Source organism: Onthophagus taurus, chromosome 11 (genome assembly GCF_036711975.1).
Source record: "Onthophagus taurus isolate NC chromosome 11, IU_Otau_3.0, whole genome shotgun sequence".
NCBI lineage: Eukaryota > Metazoa > Arthropoda > Insecta > Coleoptera > Scarabaeidae > Onthophagus > Onthophagus taurus.
In genome coordinates, this window is record NC_091976.1 from 32,515,688 (window position 1) to 32,532,208 (window position 16,521).

Consider the following 16,521-nt stretch of genomic DNA (forward strand, 5'->3'; position numbering starts at 1 on the left):
AATATCTAGCACAATGAATGAATGAATGTCAACAAGCACTAACTGATTTTCTGAACGCAGCATGGTGCTTTTTATGAAAATCTAAACTTCTACAAGGACCAACTGATCTTCTGCAAGCTGTAACTACTCTTTCATTGATAATATTTAGTTTTCTACCAGCAATATCTAACTTTCTGTGATAATACAAGCAGTATCATGTTGTACACAAGCACTAAGTGATCTTTTGCAAGCAATATCTACTTTTCTATTGATAGTATTTAGTCCTCTACCAACAATTTCTTATCTTCTGCTTGCAGTATCTAATTTTCCATGAGGATACAAGCAGTACCTTATCGTCTACAAGCACTTAGTGATCTTTTGCAAGCAGTATCTACTTTTTCATTGGTAGTATCTACCATCCGTGCCAAAAGTCAAGGCCCCCACTTTAGAAATCGATATTTTCGCAACCACTCCATAAAAAAAATTGCGAAACGTACGTTCTAGAATCTAGACAGTACGTCGCGCCTTTATCTTACCTACATAAAGAAATAAAGGTGCGACGTCCTGTCAGTGGAACACACATCAGGACCATCTTTCCCTATTGGACAAAACTCTATCAGCAATGTCAAGTGGTTTGCAAGCAGTATTAGTAGCTTTCTATAAGATCTACAACTTCTACAAGCACTAAGTATTTCTTCCATTGATAGTATTTAGTTCTTTACCAGCAACATCTTATATTTTGCTAGCAGTATCTAGTTTTCTATGACGATACAAGCAATATCTTGTTGTTCACAAGCACTAAGTGATCTTCTGCAAGAAGTCGCTGCTCTTTTATTGATAGTATTCAGTCCTGTACCAGTAACATCTAGTTTTCTGCCAAAATTCTGAAGACCTAATCTTCCATCAGTAGTATTTACTAAAAACAATCCCGGCAGTATCTACTCTTATATTGGTAGTATCTAGTACTTTTCCAGCAATATCTAGTCTTCTGACAGCGGTATAGAGCTTACCATGAAAATCTAAACTTTTACAAGTACTACGTGATCTTTTGTAAGCAGTCACGCCTTTTTATCACGCCTTTTTTTTGCAATTTCAACCCTCCATTATGTTTACTCTTCTCCCAACAGTATTCTGCTTTATACCAGTAGATTATACCAGTAATTTGCACTGCTCACTTTGATAATTTAGGCTTTTATAATCATTAAATAACTTTCTGCAAGCAGCATCTACTCTTACATTAATAGTATCTACTACTTTGTCAGCAATGTCTTGTCTTCTGTCACCAGTCTGAACGTTTTTTTAAAGATCTAATCTTCCATCGGTAGTATTTAGACTTTTACAAGCATTAAATAACTTTCTGCAAGCAGCATCTAGTTGTACATTGGTAGTATCTAGTATTTTTCCAGCAATGCCTAGTCTTCTGATAGCAGTATAGAGCTTACCATGAAAATCTAAACTTTTACAAGCACTAAGTGATCTTTTGTAAGCAGTACCTATTCCTCTTTAATCTTATGCAATCAATATCTCGCCTTTTTTTGCAGTTTCAACTATCCCATTATGTTTAGTCTTCTACGAGCAGTATCCTGCTTTATACCTGTAGATTATACCTCACTTTGAGAATTTAGGCTTTTATAAGCATTAAATAACTTTCTGCAAACAGCATCCACTCTTACATTGGTAGTATCTACTACTTGGCCAGCAATATCTAGTCTTCTGACAGCAATATATGATCTTTTGTAAGTAGTATTTACTTCTCTTTAGTCTTATACAAGCAATATCTCGCCTATTTTGGCAGTTCTCCATTATGCTTAGTCTTCTACTAACAGTATCCTGCTTTGTATCAGTAGTACCAGACTAGTCTAATCTTTTGTTAGTAGCATTTAGGCTTTTACAAGCAATATCTTTTCTTCTGCCATCAGTATTTAGTTATCTGCAAACGATAAGTGGTGTTTTATAAGCAGTATCTAGCCCACCATTAGCAGTATCTGTTTTTTCTGCCTTCTCAAACGATGTTGATAGTACGAATCGTCATTCTTGGCATCATATGGAGTACATTGATGACAAAATCGTGTTATATTTGAGCATACAGTATAAATTTGCGCAATGTTTTCCATTAACAATAACTACATTGTCACAGACTGTTTTTTTAGTACTTCATAATTTTTCAATTGATATACTTACCGACAATAATTTGATGAGTTATTACATTAATTAAATGATTAAACAAATAGGTCGTTGAGACAGATTAATAAACGTGGGGTAATTTTATGAAAATAAATTTAAATAGAAATTAAAAATCAAACGTTTTTTGATAATTATTTAATTATAGTTTCACTTATTATATTGCATCGTCAATAAACATATAAGCGGTAAGTATTTACAAGTATAAAACATCGATGTTATAAAGGAAAAGAAAATTGTTAAATAAAATTTACTCAAAATTTAAAAAAATAAAAGAACCAAAAATACTCAAACCATGTTATTTTTTTAAATTTACTTAAAGCTGAGTATCTTTGGTGTTTTCTCTTCGCTAAATAATCTTTCTTATGCAAGATTCACCAATTTTTTTTAATAGTATAATAAATTACATATAATTTGTTTTTTTTTTTAGTAGTAGTAATAGTATTTTTTTATTAAATAACCTGATTCGTCCTACATTTATTTAATATAGATTTTTTTAAGGTTAAAGCAACAATAGGAGAATGAAGTTGATATTTACATTGATAAAAGCGACACAATTTTTATAGTTTATTAAATCACATTTTAATTTAAATTGTTTAGTATTAAAACTTCTTTCTCCTTATTCACCAAAAAAAAATAAATTAAATAAAAAGAACTATTTTATTTATTTTAATTTTTATAATTTCTATAATTAAGTCCAGCAAAGATTAATTAATTAATTGAAAATTTGTTATTCGAGAGAGCATTCATAGAATGCATAATTTTTTAAACAAGGTTGGTTTTAATTAAATTAAAGAATTTTTTTTTTGATACATTATTAGTTGAAGTAATTATTATATTACACATACATTGCACATATGAATACATAAAAATAAATTTAGTGAAATATATTTTAATATAAGATAATATAATATACCCTAGCTATTAGCTAAAGCCTATTTAAATTTCTACTCAAGTTTTAGCTATTAGCTACTTCTATTGTAAACACCCATCAAATACTTCTTTGTTTGTTAAATTTCCTTAAAAAGAGATAAATATTTAGATTTAAATCTAAATAATAAAATAAACAAATACTAATTTAATCCACTATTTATTTTTTTTAAATAACATTTTTTTAACATAATAAAATGACAGTTTTAGCAATTTAAATTTATATATATATATTTTGTTTTTTTTTTTTTAATTTGTTGTATAGAGACGTAAAATCGTTCATCAAAATGAACGTTAAGAGGAAATTACCTGCAAACGCCTTTTATTACGCAAATATATCTCATCAATCAAAATTATAGTTAATGTTAATAATAATATGTATGGACAAAACAAAAATGGGAGAAAAAGAAAAAAATTATATATAAAAAACGCACTCGTTTTATATTAACACAAAAACTGTACAAGTCACTCCTCCTCCGGTTTTTTTTTCTCTTTTGTGGTTGATACAGTGAGCATAAAAAAGATCTCCAAAAAAAGAAAATGCGAAAAAAAATAAGAAAACCATACACAAAGAGTGCACGTCTACACATAACTTAAGTTATATATATATATATAATGTTTATATATATTAAATTTTTATCTAAAGTCCATGTTTTTTTTTGTATCATTATTTTTTATCCTTGTAGTAGTAATAATACAGGCGTGACACAATTTTTTTTTTAATTTAAATGTATCTTTCGTTATTATTAAATTTTTTTGCTTACTTTGGTGACGAGATAATAAACTTGAATCATGCACGCATTGCACTTCTTATAAGCTATTACGAACATCTTTAAACTACGTTTTTTTATTTAAATTTTCACCCTTTTTCTTGTATGTCTAAAGCACAAGCTAGAGTTTACACAGTTATGCATAATTTGTCCAGTTGATAAAGAGTTTTACCCGGTTCTAAGGCTTGTCTCGAGCAATTCGTCGCAATCTACCCATCGATATTTTTGCTTTTTAGTATATATTTATTTTAACTTTGTGATCGCTACTTCTTCGGGCGAGTCTTCTGTGATTTTACGTTTTTACGGTTTTCTACGGGCCTCTAAAATAACATCGAGAAAACTTTAAATACATTCATTCATAAAAATTAAATAAAAATTAACTTAAATTAATATCAATTCATTTTGGAGATGAATTCATTTAATATTCATATCCAAAATAATTATCCACAAATATATTAATTAATTTGGGGTGATCTGCAAATTACAATTTTAATAAAAAGAGGATTTAATTTGAAGCAATTTTTTAAGATTAACTCCTACACAACTTTATTACTTCATCCTTGGTTAAAATCTATTTATAACATACACGTCATCTAAGGAAAAAATAATAATAAGTGGGGAAATTAAAAAAAAGGAAAAAATTGAGTGTAAAAAAAAAATACAAAAAATTTTATCGAACTAATTTATTTAAACCCAATAAATATATTTACTTATAATCTAAAAAATAATCTTTTTCTAGGAAAAAAATAAAAATAAGAAATACATCAAAATTCTATTTTGCAGATCACCTTTTTTATTTTTGCTATATTTGTGTTGCTCTTCAAATTCTTTAATTCGATATGATTTTAAAGCATGCGTGATAATCAATCTCTTAATTTGATAAATTGCACACGGCTCATCAGGTGATAATAATAATTAACAGATTTTTCGACGATTTCTTCTTCCTCAACTGCCTTTATTTTTGCATTCAATTGGATTTTATTTTTATTTTATGTTCATTCGGTTTATGTCGTTTTTAGATAAAAAATCTCGTCAATTTCTTCGCTAATTAATAAAACAATTTCGATCAACATAAACCGCAATGACGATAATTAAAAATATCGCGTGGTTATTGGCTAAAAAAAATGCCGTTTTACACATATCTTAAGTTTTTTTTTGTATGTAGTTATTCTGTACAACTGACGGATCGCGTATTATAATAATTAATTAATTAATTAACCTATGGTACAGCTGTATCTTAATTTTTTCCGATATTTTTTTTTAAACGGGAATCGAATCGTGGTCACACACGCAGATCATCTACCTATAGTAAGTTAAAAGTGTTCTAGTAGCAGGTCAGGGCAGGGCTAAGGTGCCACGCGTCATTTTTTTAAAGGGATATTTTCGATGGGCGATAGAGGGGAAAATAGTGATAACAAAAATTGGTAAAGTAATTTTTTTAATTTTACTTTAACCGATTCGGTTATTATTTTTTTTTAAATTGCGTATTGTGGGGGATTTGAACTACCTAAGCTATGCCTGACGCCGCGGCTTGTACCGGAGGACTTGTTGCATCGGTTGTGTCCGCGGCCGTTGAAGCTCCTGCTCCGTCCTGTGGACTATTTGATGCCTCCTGTACACCGCGTGGTACCAAAATTGTATTTAACGATGGCTGGATACTTAACTCTGGAACAAAAAATATAATTATTTATTATCATGATAATAATTATTTGAAACTACTTTACATATTTGTATTGAACTAAAACTAGAACTAACACTAGACCTAGAAATGTCTGGTATAATAAAACTTTTGAGTGTTATGGAAACATCTCATTTGAGATAATTAACTTCGTTTAACTTGGTCAAATAACGTTCAGACATTTTCCATCAATTAGAAGCATTTTAACGCACACCAACAACCTTTTTTATTATCTCGCAAATTCCAAGATGTCCAAAAACAAATGACACATATATATTATGATAGATAATTAAGAAACGTTCAAAATGAGTCCAAACTCGACCTATCTAAGTGTTGCGAACCCCAAAATATACTTGTTTTTATAAAATCAAGATGGCCGAAAACAAAACACTAATTATTTGTGTCATTTATGCTTTTAAAAGTGAATTTTATGATAAATATGGGATGTGATACATCAAATTAGGTCAAAATTTTCTGATTTTGACGAAAATCTTAGTTTTCTTTTAATGAAATTGAATATTTGTGAAATTCAAGATTGCCGAAAAAAAGCAATTCCTAAATATTACTAAAGATAATTAAAAAAGGTTCAAAATGAGTCCAAACTCGACATATCTAAGTGTTATAACCTCCAAGATATCATTATTTGTATAAAATCAAGATGGCCGAAAACAAAACACTAATTATTTGTGTCATTTATGCTTTTAAAAGTGAATTTTATGATAAATATGGGATGTGACGCATTAAATTAGGTCGAAATTTTCTGATTTTGATAAAAATTTCAGGTTTTTTTTAATAAAATTGAATATTTGTGAAATTCAAGATTGCCGAAAAGAAGCAATTCCTAAATATTAATAAAGATAATTAAAAAAGGTTCAAAATGAGTTCAAACTCGACATATCTAAGTGTTATAACCTTCAAAATATCATTATTTGTATAAAATCAAGATGGCCGAAAACAAAACACTAATTATTTGTGTCATTTATGCTTGTAAAAATGAATTTTATAATAAATATGGGATATGGCGCATCAAATTAGGTCAAAATTTTCTGATTTTGATAAAAATTTTAGGTTTTTTTTAATAAAATTGAATATTTGTGAAATTCAAGATTGCCGAAAAGAAGCAATTCCTAAATATTAATAAAGATAATTAAAAAAGGTTCAAAATGAGTTCAAACTCGACATATCTAAGTGTTATAACCTCCAAGATATCATTATTTGTATAAAATCAAGATGGCCGAAAACAAAACACTAATTATTTGTGTCATTTATGCTTTTAAAAGTGAATTTTATGATAAATATGGGATGTGGTGCATCAAATTAGGTCAAAATTTTCTGATTTTGACGAAAATCTTAATTTTTTTTTAATAAAATTGAATATTTGTGAAATTCAAGATTGCCGAAAAGAAGCAATTCCTAAATATTACTAAAGATAATTAAAAATGGTTCAAAATGAGTTCAAACTCGACATATCTAAGTGTTATAACCTCCAAGATATCATTATTTGTATAAAATCAAGATGGCCGAAAACAAAACACTAATTATTTGTGTCATTTATGCTTTTAAAAGTGAATTTTATGATAAATATGGGATGTGACGCATTAAATTAGGTCAAAATTTTCTGATTTTGATAAAAATTTTAGGTTTTTTTTAATAAAATTGAATATTTGTGAAATTCAAGATTGCCGAAAAGAAGCAATTCCTAAATATTAATAAAGATAATTAAAAAAAGGTTCAAAATGAGTCCAAACTCGACATATCTAAGTGTTATAACCTCCAAGATATCATTATTTGTATAAAATCAAGATGGCCGAAAACAAAACACTAATTATTTGTGTCATTTATGCTTTTAAAAGTGAATTTTATGATAAGTATGGAATGTGGCGCATTAAATTAAGTCAAAATTTTCTGATTTTGACGAAAATCTTAATTTTTTTTAATAAAATTGAATATTTGTGAAATTCAAGATTGCCGAAAAGAAGCAATTCCTAAATATTACTAAAGGTAATTAAAAAAGGTTCAAAATGAGTTCAAACTCGACATATCTAAGTGTTATAACCTCCAAGAAATCATTATTTGTATAAAATCAAGATGGCCGAAAACAAAACACTAATTATTTGTGTCATTTATGCTTTTAAAAGTGAATTTTATGATAAATATGGGATGTGATACATCAAATTAGGTCAAAATTTTCTGATTTTGACGAAAATCTTAGTTTTTTTTTAATGAAATTGAATATTTGTGAAATTCAACATTGCCGAAAAGAAGCAATTCCTAAATATTACTAAAGATAATTAAAAAAGGTTCAAAATGAGTCCAAACTCGACATATCTAAGTGTTATAACCTCCAAGATATCATTATTTGTATAAAATCAAGATGGCCGAAAACAAAACACTAATTATTTGTGTCATTTATGCTTTTAAAAGTGAATTTTATGATAAATATGGGATGTGATACATCAAATTAGGTCAAAATTTTCTGATTTTGACGAAAATCTTAGTTTTTTTTTAATAAAATTGATTATTTGTGAAATTCAAGATTGCCGAAAAGAAGCAATTCCTAAATATTAGTAAAGATAATTAAAAAAGGTTCAAAATGAGTCCAAACTCGACATATCTAAGTGTTATAACCTCCAAGATATCATTATTTGTATAAAATCAAGATGGCTGAAAACAAAACACTAATTATTTGTGTCATTTATGCTTTTAAAAGTGAATTTTATGATAAATATGGGATGTAATACATCAAATTAGGTCAAAATTTTCTGATTTTGACGAAAATCTTAGTTTTTTTTTAATAAAATTGATTATTTGTGAAATTCAAGATTGCCGAAAAGAAGCAATTCCTAAATATTAGTAAAGATAATTAAAAAAGGTTCAAAATGAGTCCAAACTCGACATATCTAAGTGTTATAACCTCCAAGATATCATTATTTGTATAAAATCAAGATGGCTGAAAACAAAACACTAATTATTTGTGTCATTTATGCTTTTAAAAGTGAATTTTATGATAAATATGGGATGTAATACATCAAATTAGGTCAAAATTTTCTGATTTTGACGAAAATCTTAGGTTTTTTTTTTATAAAATTGAATATTTGTGAAATTCAGGATTGCCAAAAAGAAGCAATTCCTAAATATTGCTAAAAATAATTAAAAAATGTTCAAAATGAGTTCAAACTCGACATATCTAAGTGTTATAACCTCCATGACAGTATTATTTGTATAAAATCAAGATGGCCAAAAACAAAACACTAATTATTTGTGTCATTTATGCTTTTAAAAGTGAATTTTATGATAAATATGGAATGTGACGCATTAAATTAGGTCAAAATTTTCTGATTTTGATAAACATTTTAAATTTTTTTTAATAAAATGGAATATTTGTGAAATTCAAAATTACCAAAATGAAGCAATTCCTAAATATTACTAAAGGTAATTAAAAAAGGTTCAAAATGAGTTCAAACTCGACATATCTAAGTGTTATAACCTCCAAGATATCATTATTTGTATAAAATCAAGATGGCCGAAAACAAAACACTAATTATTTGTGTCATTTATACATTTAAAAGTGAATTTTATGATAAATATGGGATGTGGCGCATCAAATAGGGTCAAAATTTTCTGATTTTGATGAAAATCTTAGTTTTTTTTAAATAAAATTGAAATTTTGTGAAATTTAAAATTGCCGAAAAGAAGCAATTCCTAAATATTACTAAAGATAATTAAAAAAGGTTCAAAATGCGTTCAAACTCGACATATCTAAGTGTTATAACCTGGAAGATATCATTATTTGTATAAAATCAAGATGGCCGAAAACAAAACACTAATTATTTGTGTCATTTAGGCTTTTAAAAGTGAATTTTATGATAAGTATGGAATGTGGCGCATTAAATTAGGTCAAAATTTTCTGATTTTGACGAAAATCTTAATTTTTTTTTAATAAAATTGAATATTTGTGAAATTCAAAATTGCCAAAAAGAAGCAATTCCTGAATATTACTAAAGATAATTAAAAAAGGTTCAAAATGAGTTCAAACTCGACATATCTAAGTGTTATAACCTCCAAGATATCATTATTTGTATAAAATCAAGATGGCCGAAAACAAAACACTAAATATTTGTGCCATTTATGCTTTTAAAAGTGAATTTTATGATAAATATGGGATGTGACGCATTAAATTAGGTCAAAATTTTCTGATTTTGATAAAAATGTTAGGTTTTTTTTAATAAAATTGAATATTTGTGAAATTCAAGATTGCCGAAAAGAAGCAATTCCTAAATATTAATAAAGATAATTAAAAAAAGGTTCAAAATGAGTCCAAACTCGACATATCTAAGTGTTATAACCTCCAAGATATCATTATTTGTATAAAATCAAGATGGCCGAAAACAAAACACTAATTATTTGTGTCATTTATGTTTTTAAAAGTGAATTTTATGATAAATATGGGATGTGGGGCATCAAATTATGTCAAAATTTTCTGATTTTAACGAAAATCTTAGTTTTTTTTAATGAAATTGAATATTTGTGAAATTCAAGATTGCCGAAAAGCAGCAATTACTAAATATTACTAAAGATAATTAAAAAAGGTTCAAAATGAGTTCAAACTCGACATATCTAAGTGTTATAACCTCCAAGATATCATTATTTGTATAAAATCAAGATGGCCGAAAACAAAACACTAATTATTTGTGTCATTTATGCTTTTAAAAGTGAATTTTATGATAAATATGGGATGTGGCGCATCAAATTAGGTCAAAATTTTCTGATTTTGACGAAAATCTTAGTTTTTTTTTAATGAAATTGAATATTTGTGAAATTCAAAATTGCCAAAAAGAAGCAATTCCTAAATATTACTAAAGATAATTAAAAAAGGTTCAAAATGAGTTCAAACTCGACATATCTAAGTGTTATAACCTCCAAGATATCATTATTTGTATAAAATCAAGATGGCCGAAAACAAAACACTAATTATTTGTGTCATTTATGTTTTTAAAAGTGAATTTTATGATAAATATGGGATGTGGGGCATCAAATTATGTCAAAATTTTCTGATTTTAACGAAAATCTTAGTTTTTTTTAATGAAATTGAATATTTGTGAAATTCAAGATTGCCGAAAAGCAGCAATTACTAAATATTACTAAAGATAATTAAAAAAGGTTCAAAATGAGTTCAAACTCGACATATCTAAGTGTTATAACCTCCAAGATATCATTATTTGTATAAAATCAAGATGGCCGAAAACAAAACACTAATTATTTGTGTCATTTATGCTTTTAAAAGTGAATTTTATGATAAATATGGGATGTGGCGCATCAAATTAGGTCAAAATTTTCTGATTTTGACGAAAATCTTAGTTTTTTTTTAATGAAATTGAATATTTGTGAAATTCAAAATTGCCAAAAAGAAGCAATTCCTAAATATTACTAAAGATAATTAAAAAAGGTTCAAAATGAGTTCAAACTCGACATATCTAAGTGTTATAACCTCCAAGATATCATTATTTGTATAAAATCAAGATGGCCGAAAACAAAACACTAATTATTTGTGTCATTTATGTTTTTAAAAGTGAATTTTATGATAAATATGGGATGTGGGGCATCAAATTATGTCAAAATTTTCTGATTTTAACGAAAATCTTAGTTTTTTTTAATGAAATTGAATATTTGTGAAATTCAAGATTGCCGAAAAGCAGCAATTACTAAATATTACTAAAGATAATTAAAAAAGGTTCAAAATGAGTTCAAACTCGACATATCTAAGTGTTATAACCTCCAAGATATCATTATTTGTATAAAATCAAGATGGCCGAAAACAAAACACTAATTATTTGTGTCATTTATGTTTTTAAAAGTGAATTTTATGATAAATATGGGATGTGGCGCATCAAATTAGGTTAGAATTTTCAGATTATTACGAAAATCTTATTTTTTTTTTATGAAATTGTGTTTCATTAAACTAACTAGAGTTTATAAAACGAACTAGTGTTAGTTCTAATTTTACACTAGCACTGTTACTATGCAGAACTAATACAAGACCTAGAACTAGAATCATTCGGGTTTAGCCGTCTTGAGAGACGTGCGGCTAAATCCGAATGTTTCTAGTTCTAGGTCTAGTACTATTAAGCTATGTTGCATTTTATGTGGGAAAGTGCAAGTGCATAGTAGTTTCGTAACTATGGTTACTGCATTCATATATTGTGAGTTATATGAAATTCCCGGTATGAGCCACTGCCTCAGCAGCAAAGCTGCTTCAGTCTCTAATAATTGCTTTGTAATATTTGAACCAATGCCTCTACAGCACAGGCGTCTAATGATAAATTAATACTGAAATTACATCTTTAATAACATAGAATTTATAAGCTACTGCCTCGGTCTTCACTACTACGTTAATATAGAAGAGAAACATTAATTTATTGTTTTGTAATGCTTAACCTTTGCCTCGGTAATCTAGCTGCCTCATTTACTAATAATTTTCGAAATAATTAAACTAAATATAATTATTTACCTTGTTCTGTAAAGTTAAATAATGGGGGCAACTCATTTCCGTTGGGTAGACGTGTATTCGGTTCTCTTAGTTCATTAAAGAACGAATGGGCACAAGCCTGTAAGGGGCTAATACGTGATGATGGTGTATATTCCAGCAATCGGGCGACCAATTCGATCGCTTCCGGTGGTGTACGTGCCCTAAAGACCTAAAGGAAACAATAAGAAGAATAACTAGAAATAAAAAAAAAGTTGCCCAACCCCAAACGGACGTCACAAAGATAGATATCATGTAAAAAAACGGGAAAAGTTATTTCTTGGTAGTTTTCAAAAACACCAAAAGAAACTTTTTTATTTTCATTTAAAATTTGTTTTTAATTATTTTTTGTATGTTGTTAGTTGGTGATCAAGCGACAAAGAGACGGCACAAGGCGATTAGCCTCTCAAGTCCACTCTCGCCTACTTACACGAATTCTTTGATGTTCAGTCGTGCATTTCGGCAGCGACATTCTAGTCAGCAATAACTGCAAACAAAGGTCCGTTTCTAGTAAACTTTTGTTGAGTGTCAAAAAGCTTAGAATGAGGAAAATGAAAAATCAAAGAAATTAAAAATCACACTATTAAATCGTTAGTTTTTAGATTAAAAGGTGTGTTTGTGTAATTTGTACCTGAGGACCAAAAGTTTGAAGTTATTGCGTTGATTCGTATAAGTATTCAAACCAAAAAACATTTTCTATTTTATAAAGTTAGTTAAATAAATAAGCATACACTCTATCTTTTAATTAATAACAAACAAAAATCTTACCTGTTGCCAAGGATGAGACTTAATCTGTGGAAATTTAAACTCGGTGTAATTGGGGTTCATTTCACGTATTTGTTCCCTCGTTGGCGTTCCAAGTACTTTAATGATTTCGACCAATTGGTCAACGCCGGAATCGCCAGGGAAAATTGGTTGACCAAGAAGCAATTCAGCAAGGACGCAACCTGCACTCCACACATCAATCTTCGTCGTGTAATCGATTGCGCCAAAGATGAGTTCTGGGGCGCGATAATACCGACTGCAAATGTACGAGACATTCGGCTCGCCTTTTACCAGGTGTTTCGCGCTTCCGAAATCGCAAAGTTTCAACACGCCAGTGTCCGGATCGAGCAATAAATTTTGCGGCTTGATGTCTCTGTGGCAAATACCCAACGAATGGATATATGCCAACGAACGAAACAATTGGTACATATATAACTATAATCAAAAGAAGAAATATTTAGTAAAAAAATTTTTTTTAATATAATATGATATATAAAATATATGAAATATATAAAATATATAAAATATATAAAATATATAAAATATATAAAATATATAAAATATATAAAATATATAAAATATATAAAATATATAAAATATATAAAATATATAAAATATATAAAATATATAAAATATATAAAATATATAAAATATATAAAATATATAAAATATATAAAATATATAGATTATAGATATATAAAATAATTTATTGTGACTAAAATAATAAATAAAATTTACGAGGAAAAAGATGATTCAGTTTAAAGTAAATTCAACTGATTAGTATTCATTATTGCATCAATGACGTACTTTTAAAACAAAGCCGATTCGAAACACGTGATTTTAATTACGCACCATTGTGATACGCGATGGAGTCAGTCATTTATAGACAGTGTCAAATGAAATATTTAACCTCTTTATACCTATAATTAAATGAATTTACTATTTCAGGGTCGATGAAATTTAACAATTCGATACTATTAATACGTTACCTTAATAAAGCTGATAGGTATAGTCTGCTTTGATTTGCTATAATGCCTCGCTACTTTGTATACTGTTTCCGGGATATATTCTAGCACCAAATTAAGATACACTTCGTCTTTCTGTAAAATACAAAATAAAAGATTTTTAGTGCAAATACATTTCGAAACGCGCATGATTAAACAAAGAAAATGTTAAAGCAACGATGCTAAAAGAAAAATATGATTTTGTAGTTATTCCAATGTTGTTAGGCGAAAAAACTCTAAAATTAATAAAAATTGGTCAATGTAGATCAAAGTCAAAGACGGTAGAATCAAAGAGGATCGCTACATCCCGGGAAACTGTGCATTGCTCGATGGCCCGTTCGTGACGTCACGCAACCACTTAAGTGGTTTTCTAAATCCGAATGATTCTAGTTCTAGGTCTAATATTACTTTTACTAGAAATATTTTGTACGTTATATCCGTACTAAAAAGTAAATCTAAAGTACAACACTTCCATTGAGGTGTTAATAATCTAGAGTGTGTATGTGGCGGTGAAACAATCAGAAAGTCAGACATGTTGGATGTACCGACCTGAACTTAGCTATAGTTTCAAGTTTTTATTGTCCCTAGAATTATAACAAAATGTAAGTTTTATTTCAACATTTTTTTTCTTAATATATTTCCAATCCAACCCAACAATTATTATACATCATTTTAAAGAGAAAGCTTTGAGCTTTAATTTAGAGCAAGTCTCATTCCTTAATTTCAATAAATACAACTTCCAGGATTTTTTAAATTAGCATCTTTTTTTGACACTTTTAGGTTATACGAAAATGTAAGTTTTATTTCAACTTTTTTTTTTCAATATTTTTCCAATCCAACCCAACAATTATTATACATCATTTTAAAGAGAAAGCTTTGAGCTTTAATTTAAAATAAGTCTCATTCCTTCATTTCAATAAATACGGCTTCCAGGAATTTTTAAATTAGCATCTTTTTTGACACTTTTAGATTCTACGAAAATTTAAGTTTTGTTTCAACATTCTTTTCTCAATATTTTTCTAATCCAACCCAACAATTATTATACCTCATTTTAAAGAGAAAGATTTGTGCTTTAATTTAGAGCAAGTCTCATTCCTTAATTTCAATAAATACGGCTCCCAGGAATTTTTAAATTAGTATCTTTTTTGACACTTTTAGATTATACGAAAATTTAAGTTTTGTTTCAAAATTTTTTTCTCAATATTTTTCTAATCCAACCCAACAATTATTATATATCATTTTAAAGAGAGAGCTTTGAGCTTTAATTTAAAATAAGTCTCATCCCTTCATTTCAATAAATACGGCTTACAGGAATTTTTAAATTAGTATCTTTTTTTGACACTTTTAGGTTATACGACAATGTAAGTTTTATTTCAACATTTTTTTCTCAATATTTTTCCAATCCAACCCAACAATTATTATACATCATTTTAAAGAGAAAGCTTTGAGCTTTAATTTAAAATAAGTTTCATTCCTCCATTTCAATAAATACTACTTCCAGGAATTTTTAAATTAGAATCTATTTTGACACTTTTAGGTTATACGAAAATGTAAGTTTTATTTCAACATTTTTTTTCTCAATATTTTTCCAATCCAACCCAACAATTATTATATATCATTTTAAAGAGAAAGCTTTGAGCTTTAATTTGAAATAAGTCTCATCCCTTCATTTCAATAAATACGGCTTCCAGGAAATTTTAAATTAGCATTTCTTTGACACTTTTAGGTTATACGAAAATGTAAGTTTTATTTCAACATTTTTTTTCTCAATATTTTTCCAATCCAACCCAACAATTATTATACATCATTTTAAAGAGAAAGCTTTGAGCTTTAATTTAGAATAAGTCTCATTCCAATAAATACGGCTTCCAGGAATTTTTAAATTAGCATCTTTTTTTGACACTTTTAGGTTATACGAAAATGTAAGTTTTATTTCAACATATTTTTTCTCAATATTTTTCCAATCCAACCCAACAATTATTATACATCATTTTAAAGAGAAAGCTTTGAGCTTTAATTTAAAATAAGTCTCATCCCTTCATTTCAATAAATACGGCTTCCAGAAATTTTTAAATTAGCATCTTTTTTTGACACTTTTAGGTTATACGAAAATGTAAGTTTTATTTCAACATTTTTTTTCTCAATATTTTTCCAATCCAACTCAACAATTATTATACATCATTTTAAAGAGAAAGCTTTGAGCTTTAATTTAAAATAAGTCTCATTCCTTCATTTCAATAAATACGGCTTCCAGGAATTTTTAAATTAGCATCTTTTTTTGACACTTTTAGGTTATACGAAAATTTAAGTTTTGTTTCAACATTTTTTTCTCAATATTTTTCTAATCCAACCCAACAATTATTATACATCATTTTAAAGAGAAAGCTTTGAGCTTTAATTTAAAATAAGTCTCATCCCTTCATTTCAATAAATACGGCTTCCAGGAATTTTTAAATTAGCATCTTTTTTTGACACTTTTAGGTTATACGAAAATGTAAGTTTTATTTCAACATTTTTTTTCTCAATATTTTTCCAATCCAACTCAACAATTATTATACATCATTTTAAAGAGAGAGCTTTGAGCTTTAATTTAGGATAAGTCTCATTCCTTAATTACAATAAATACGGCTTCCAGGAATTTTTAAATTAGCATCTTTTTTGGCACTTAGATTATGCGAAAATGTTAGTTTT

The 16,521-nt window shown here is 27.7% G+C and overlaps 1 protein-coding gene across 6 annotated transcripts in view; it reads right to left on the reverse strand.

The window, feature by feature from the left end:
- Positions 1-3,233: 3,233 nt before the first annotated feature.
- The window catches only part of LOC111425073 (glycogen synthase kinase 3 beta homolog shaggy), a 40,452-nt gene continuing 27,164 nt past the window's right edge, over positions 3,234-16,521 (reverse strand). For 5 of the 6 annotated variants that reach the window (XM_071199720.1, XM_023058834.2, XM_071199717.1 and 2 more), the window contains 4 exons: positions 13,816-13,926; positions 12,830-13,261; positions 12,047-12,233; positions 3,234-5,525 (listed from right to left, as the gene is read on the reverse strand). In XM_071199720.1, the coding sequence (XP_071055821.1) occupies positions 5,368-5,525; positions 12,047-12,233; positions 12,830-13,261; positions 13,816-13,926 (888 nt within the window). In that variant the 3' untranslated portion in view covers positions 3,234-5,367. The remainder of the gene's footprint in view (positions 5,526-12,046; positions 12,234-12,829; positions 13,262-13,815; positions 13,927-16,521) is intronic. The other variant, XM_071199718.1, reaches the window with a different exon arrangement.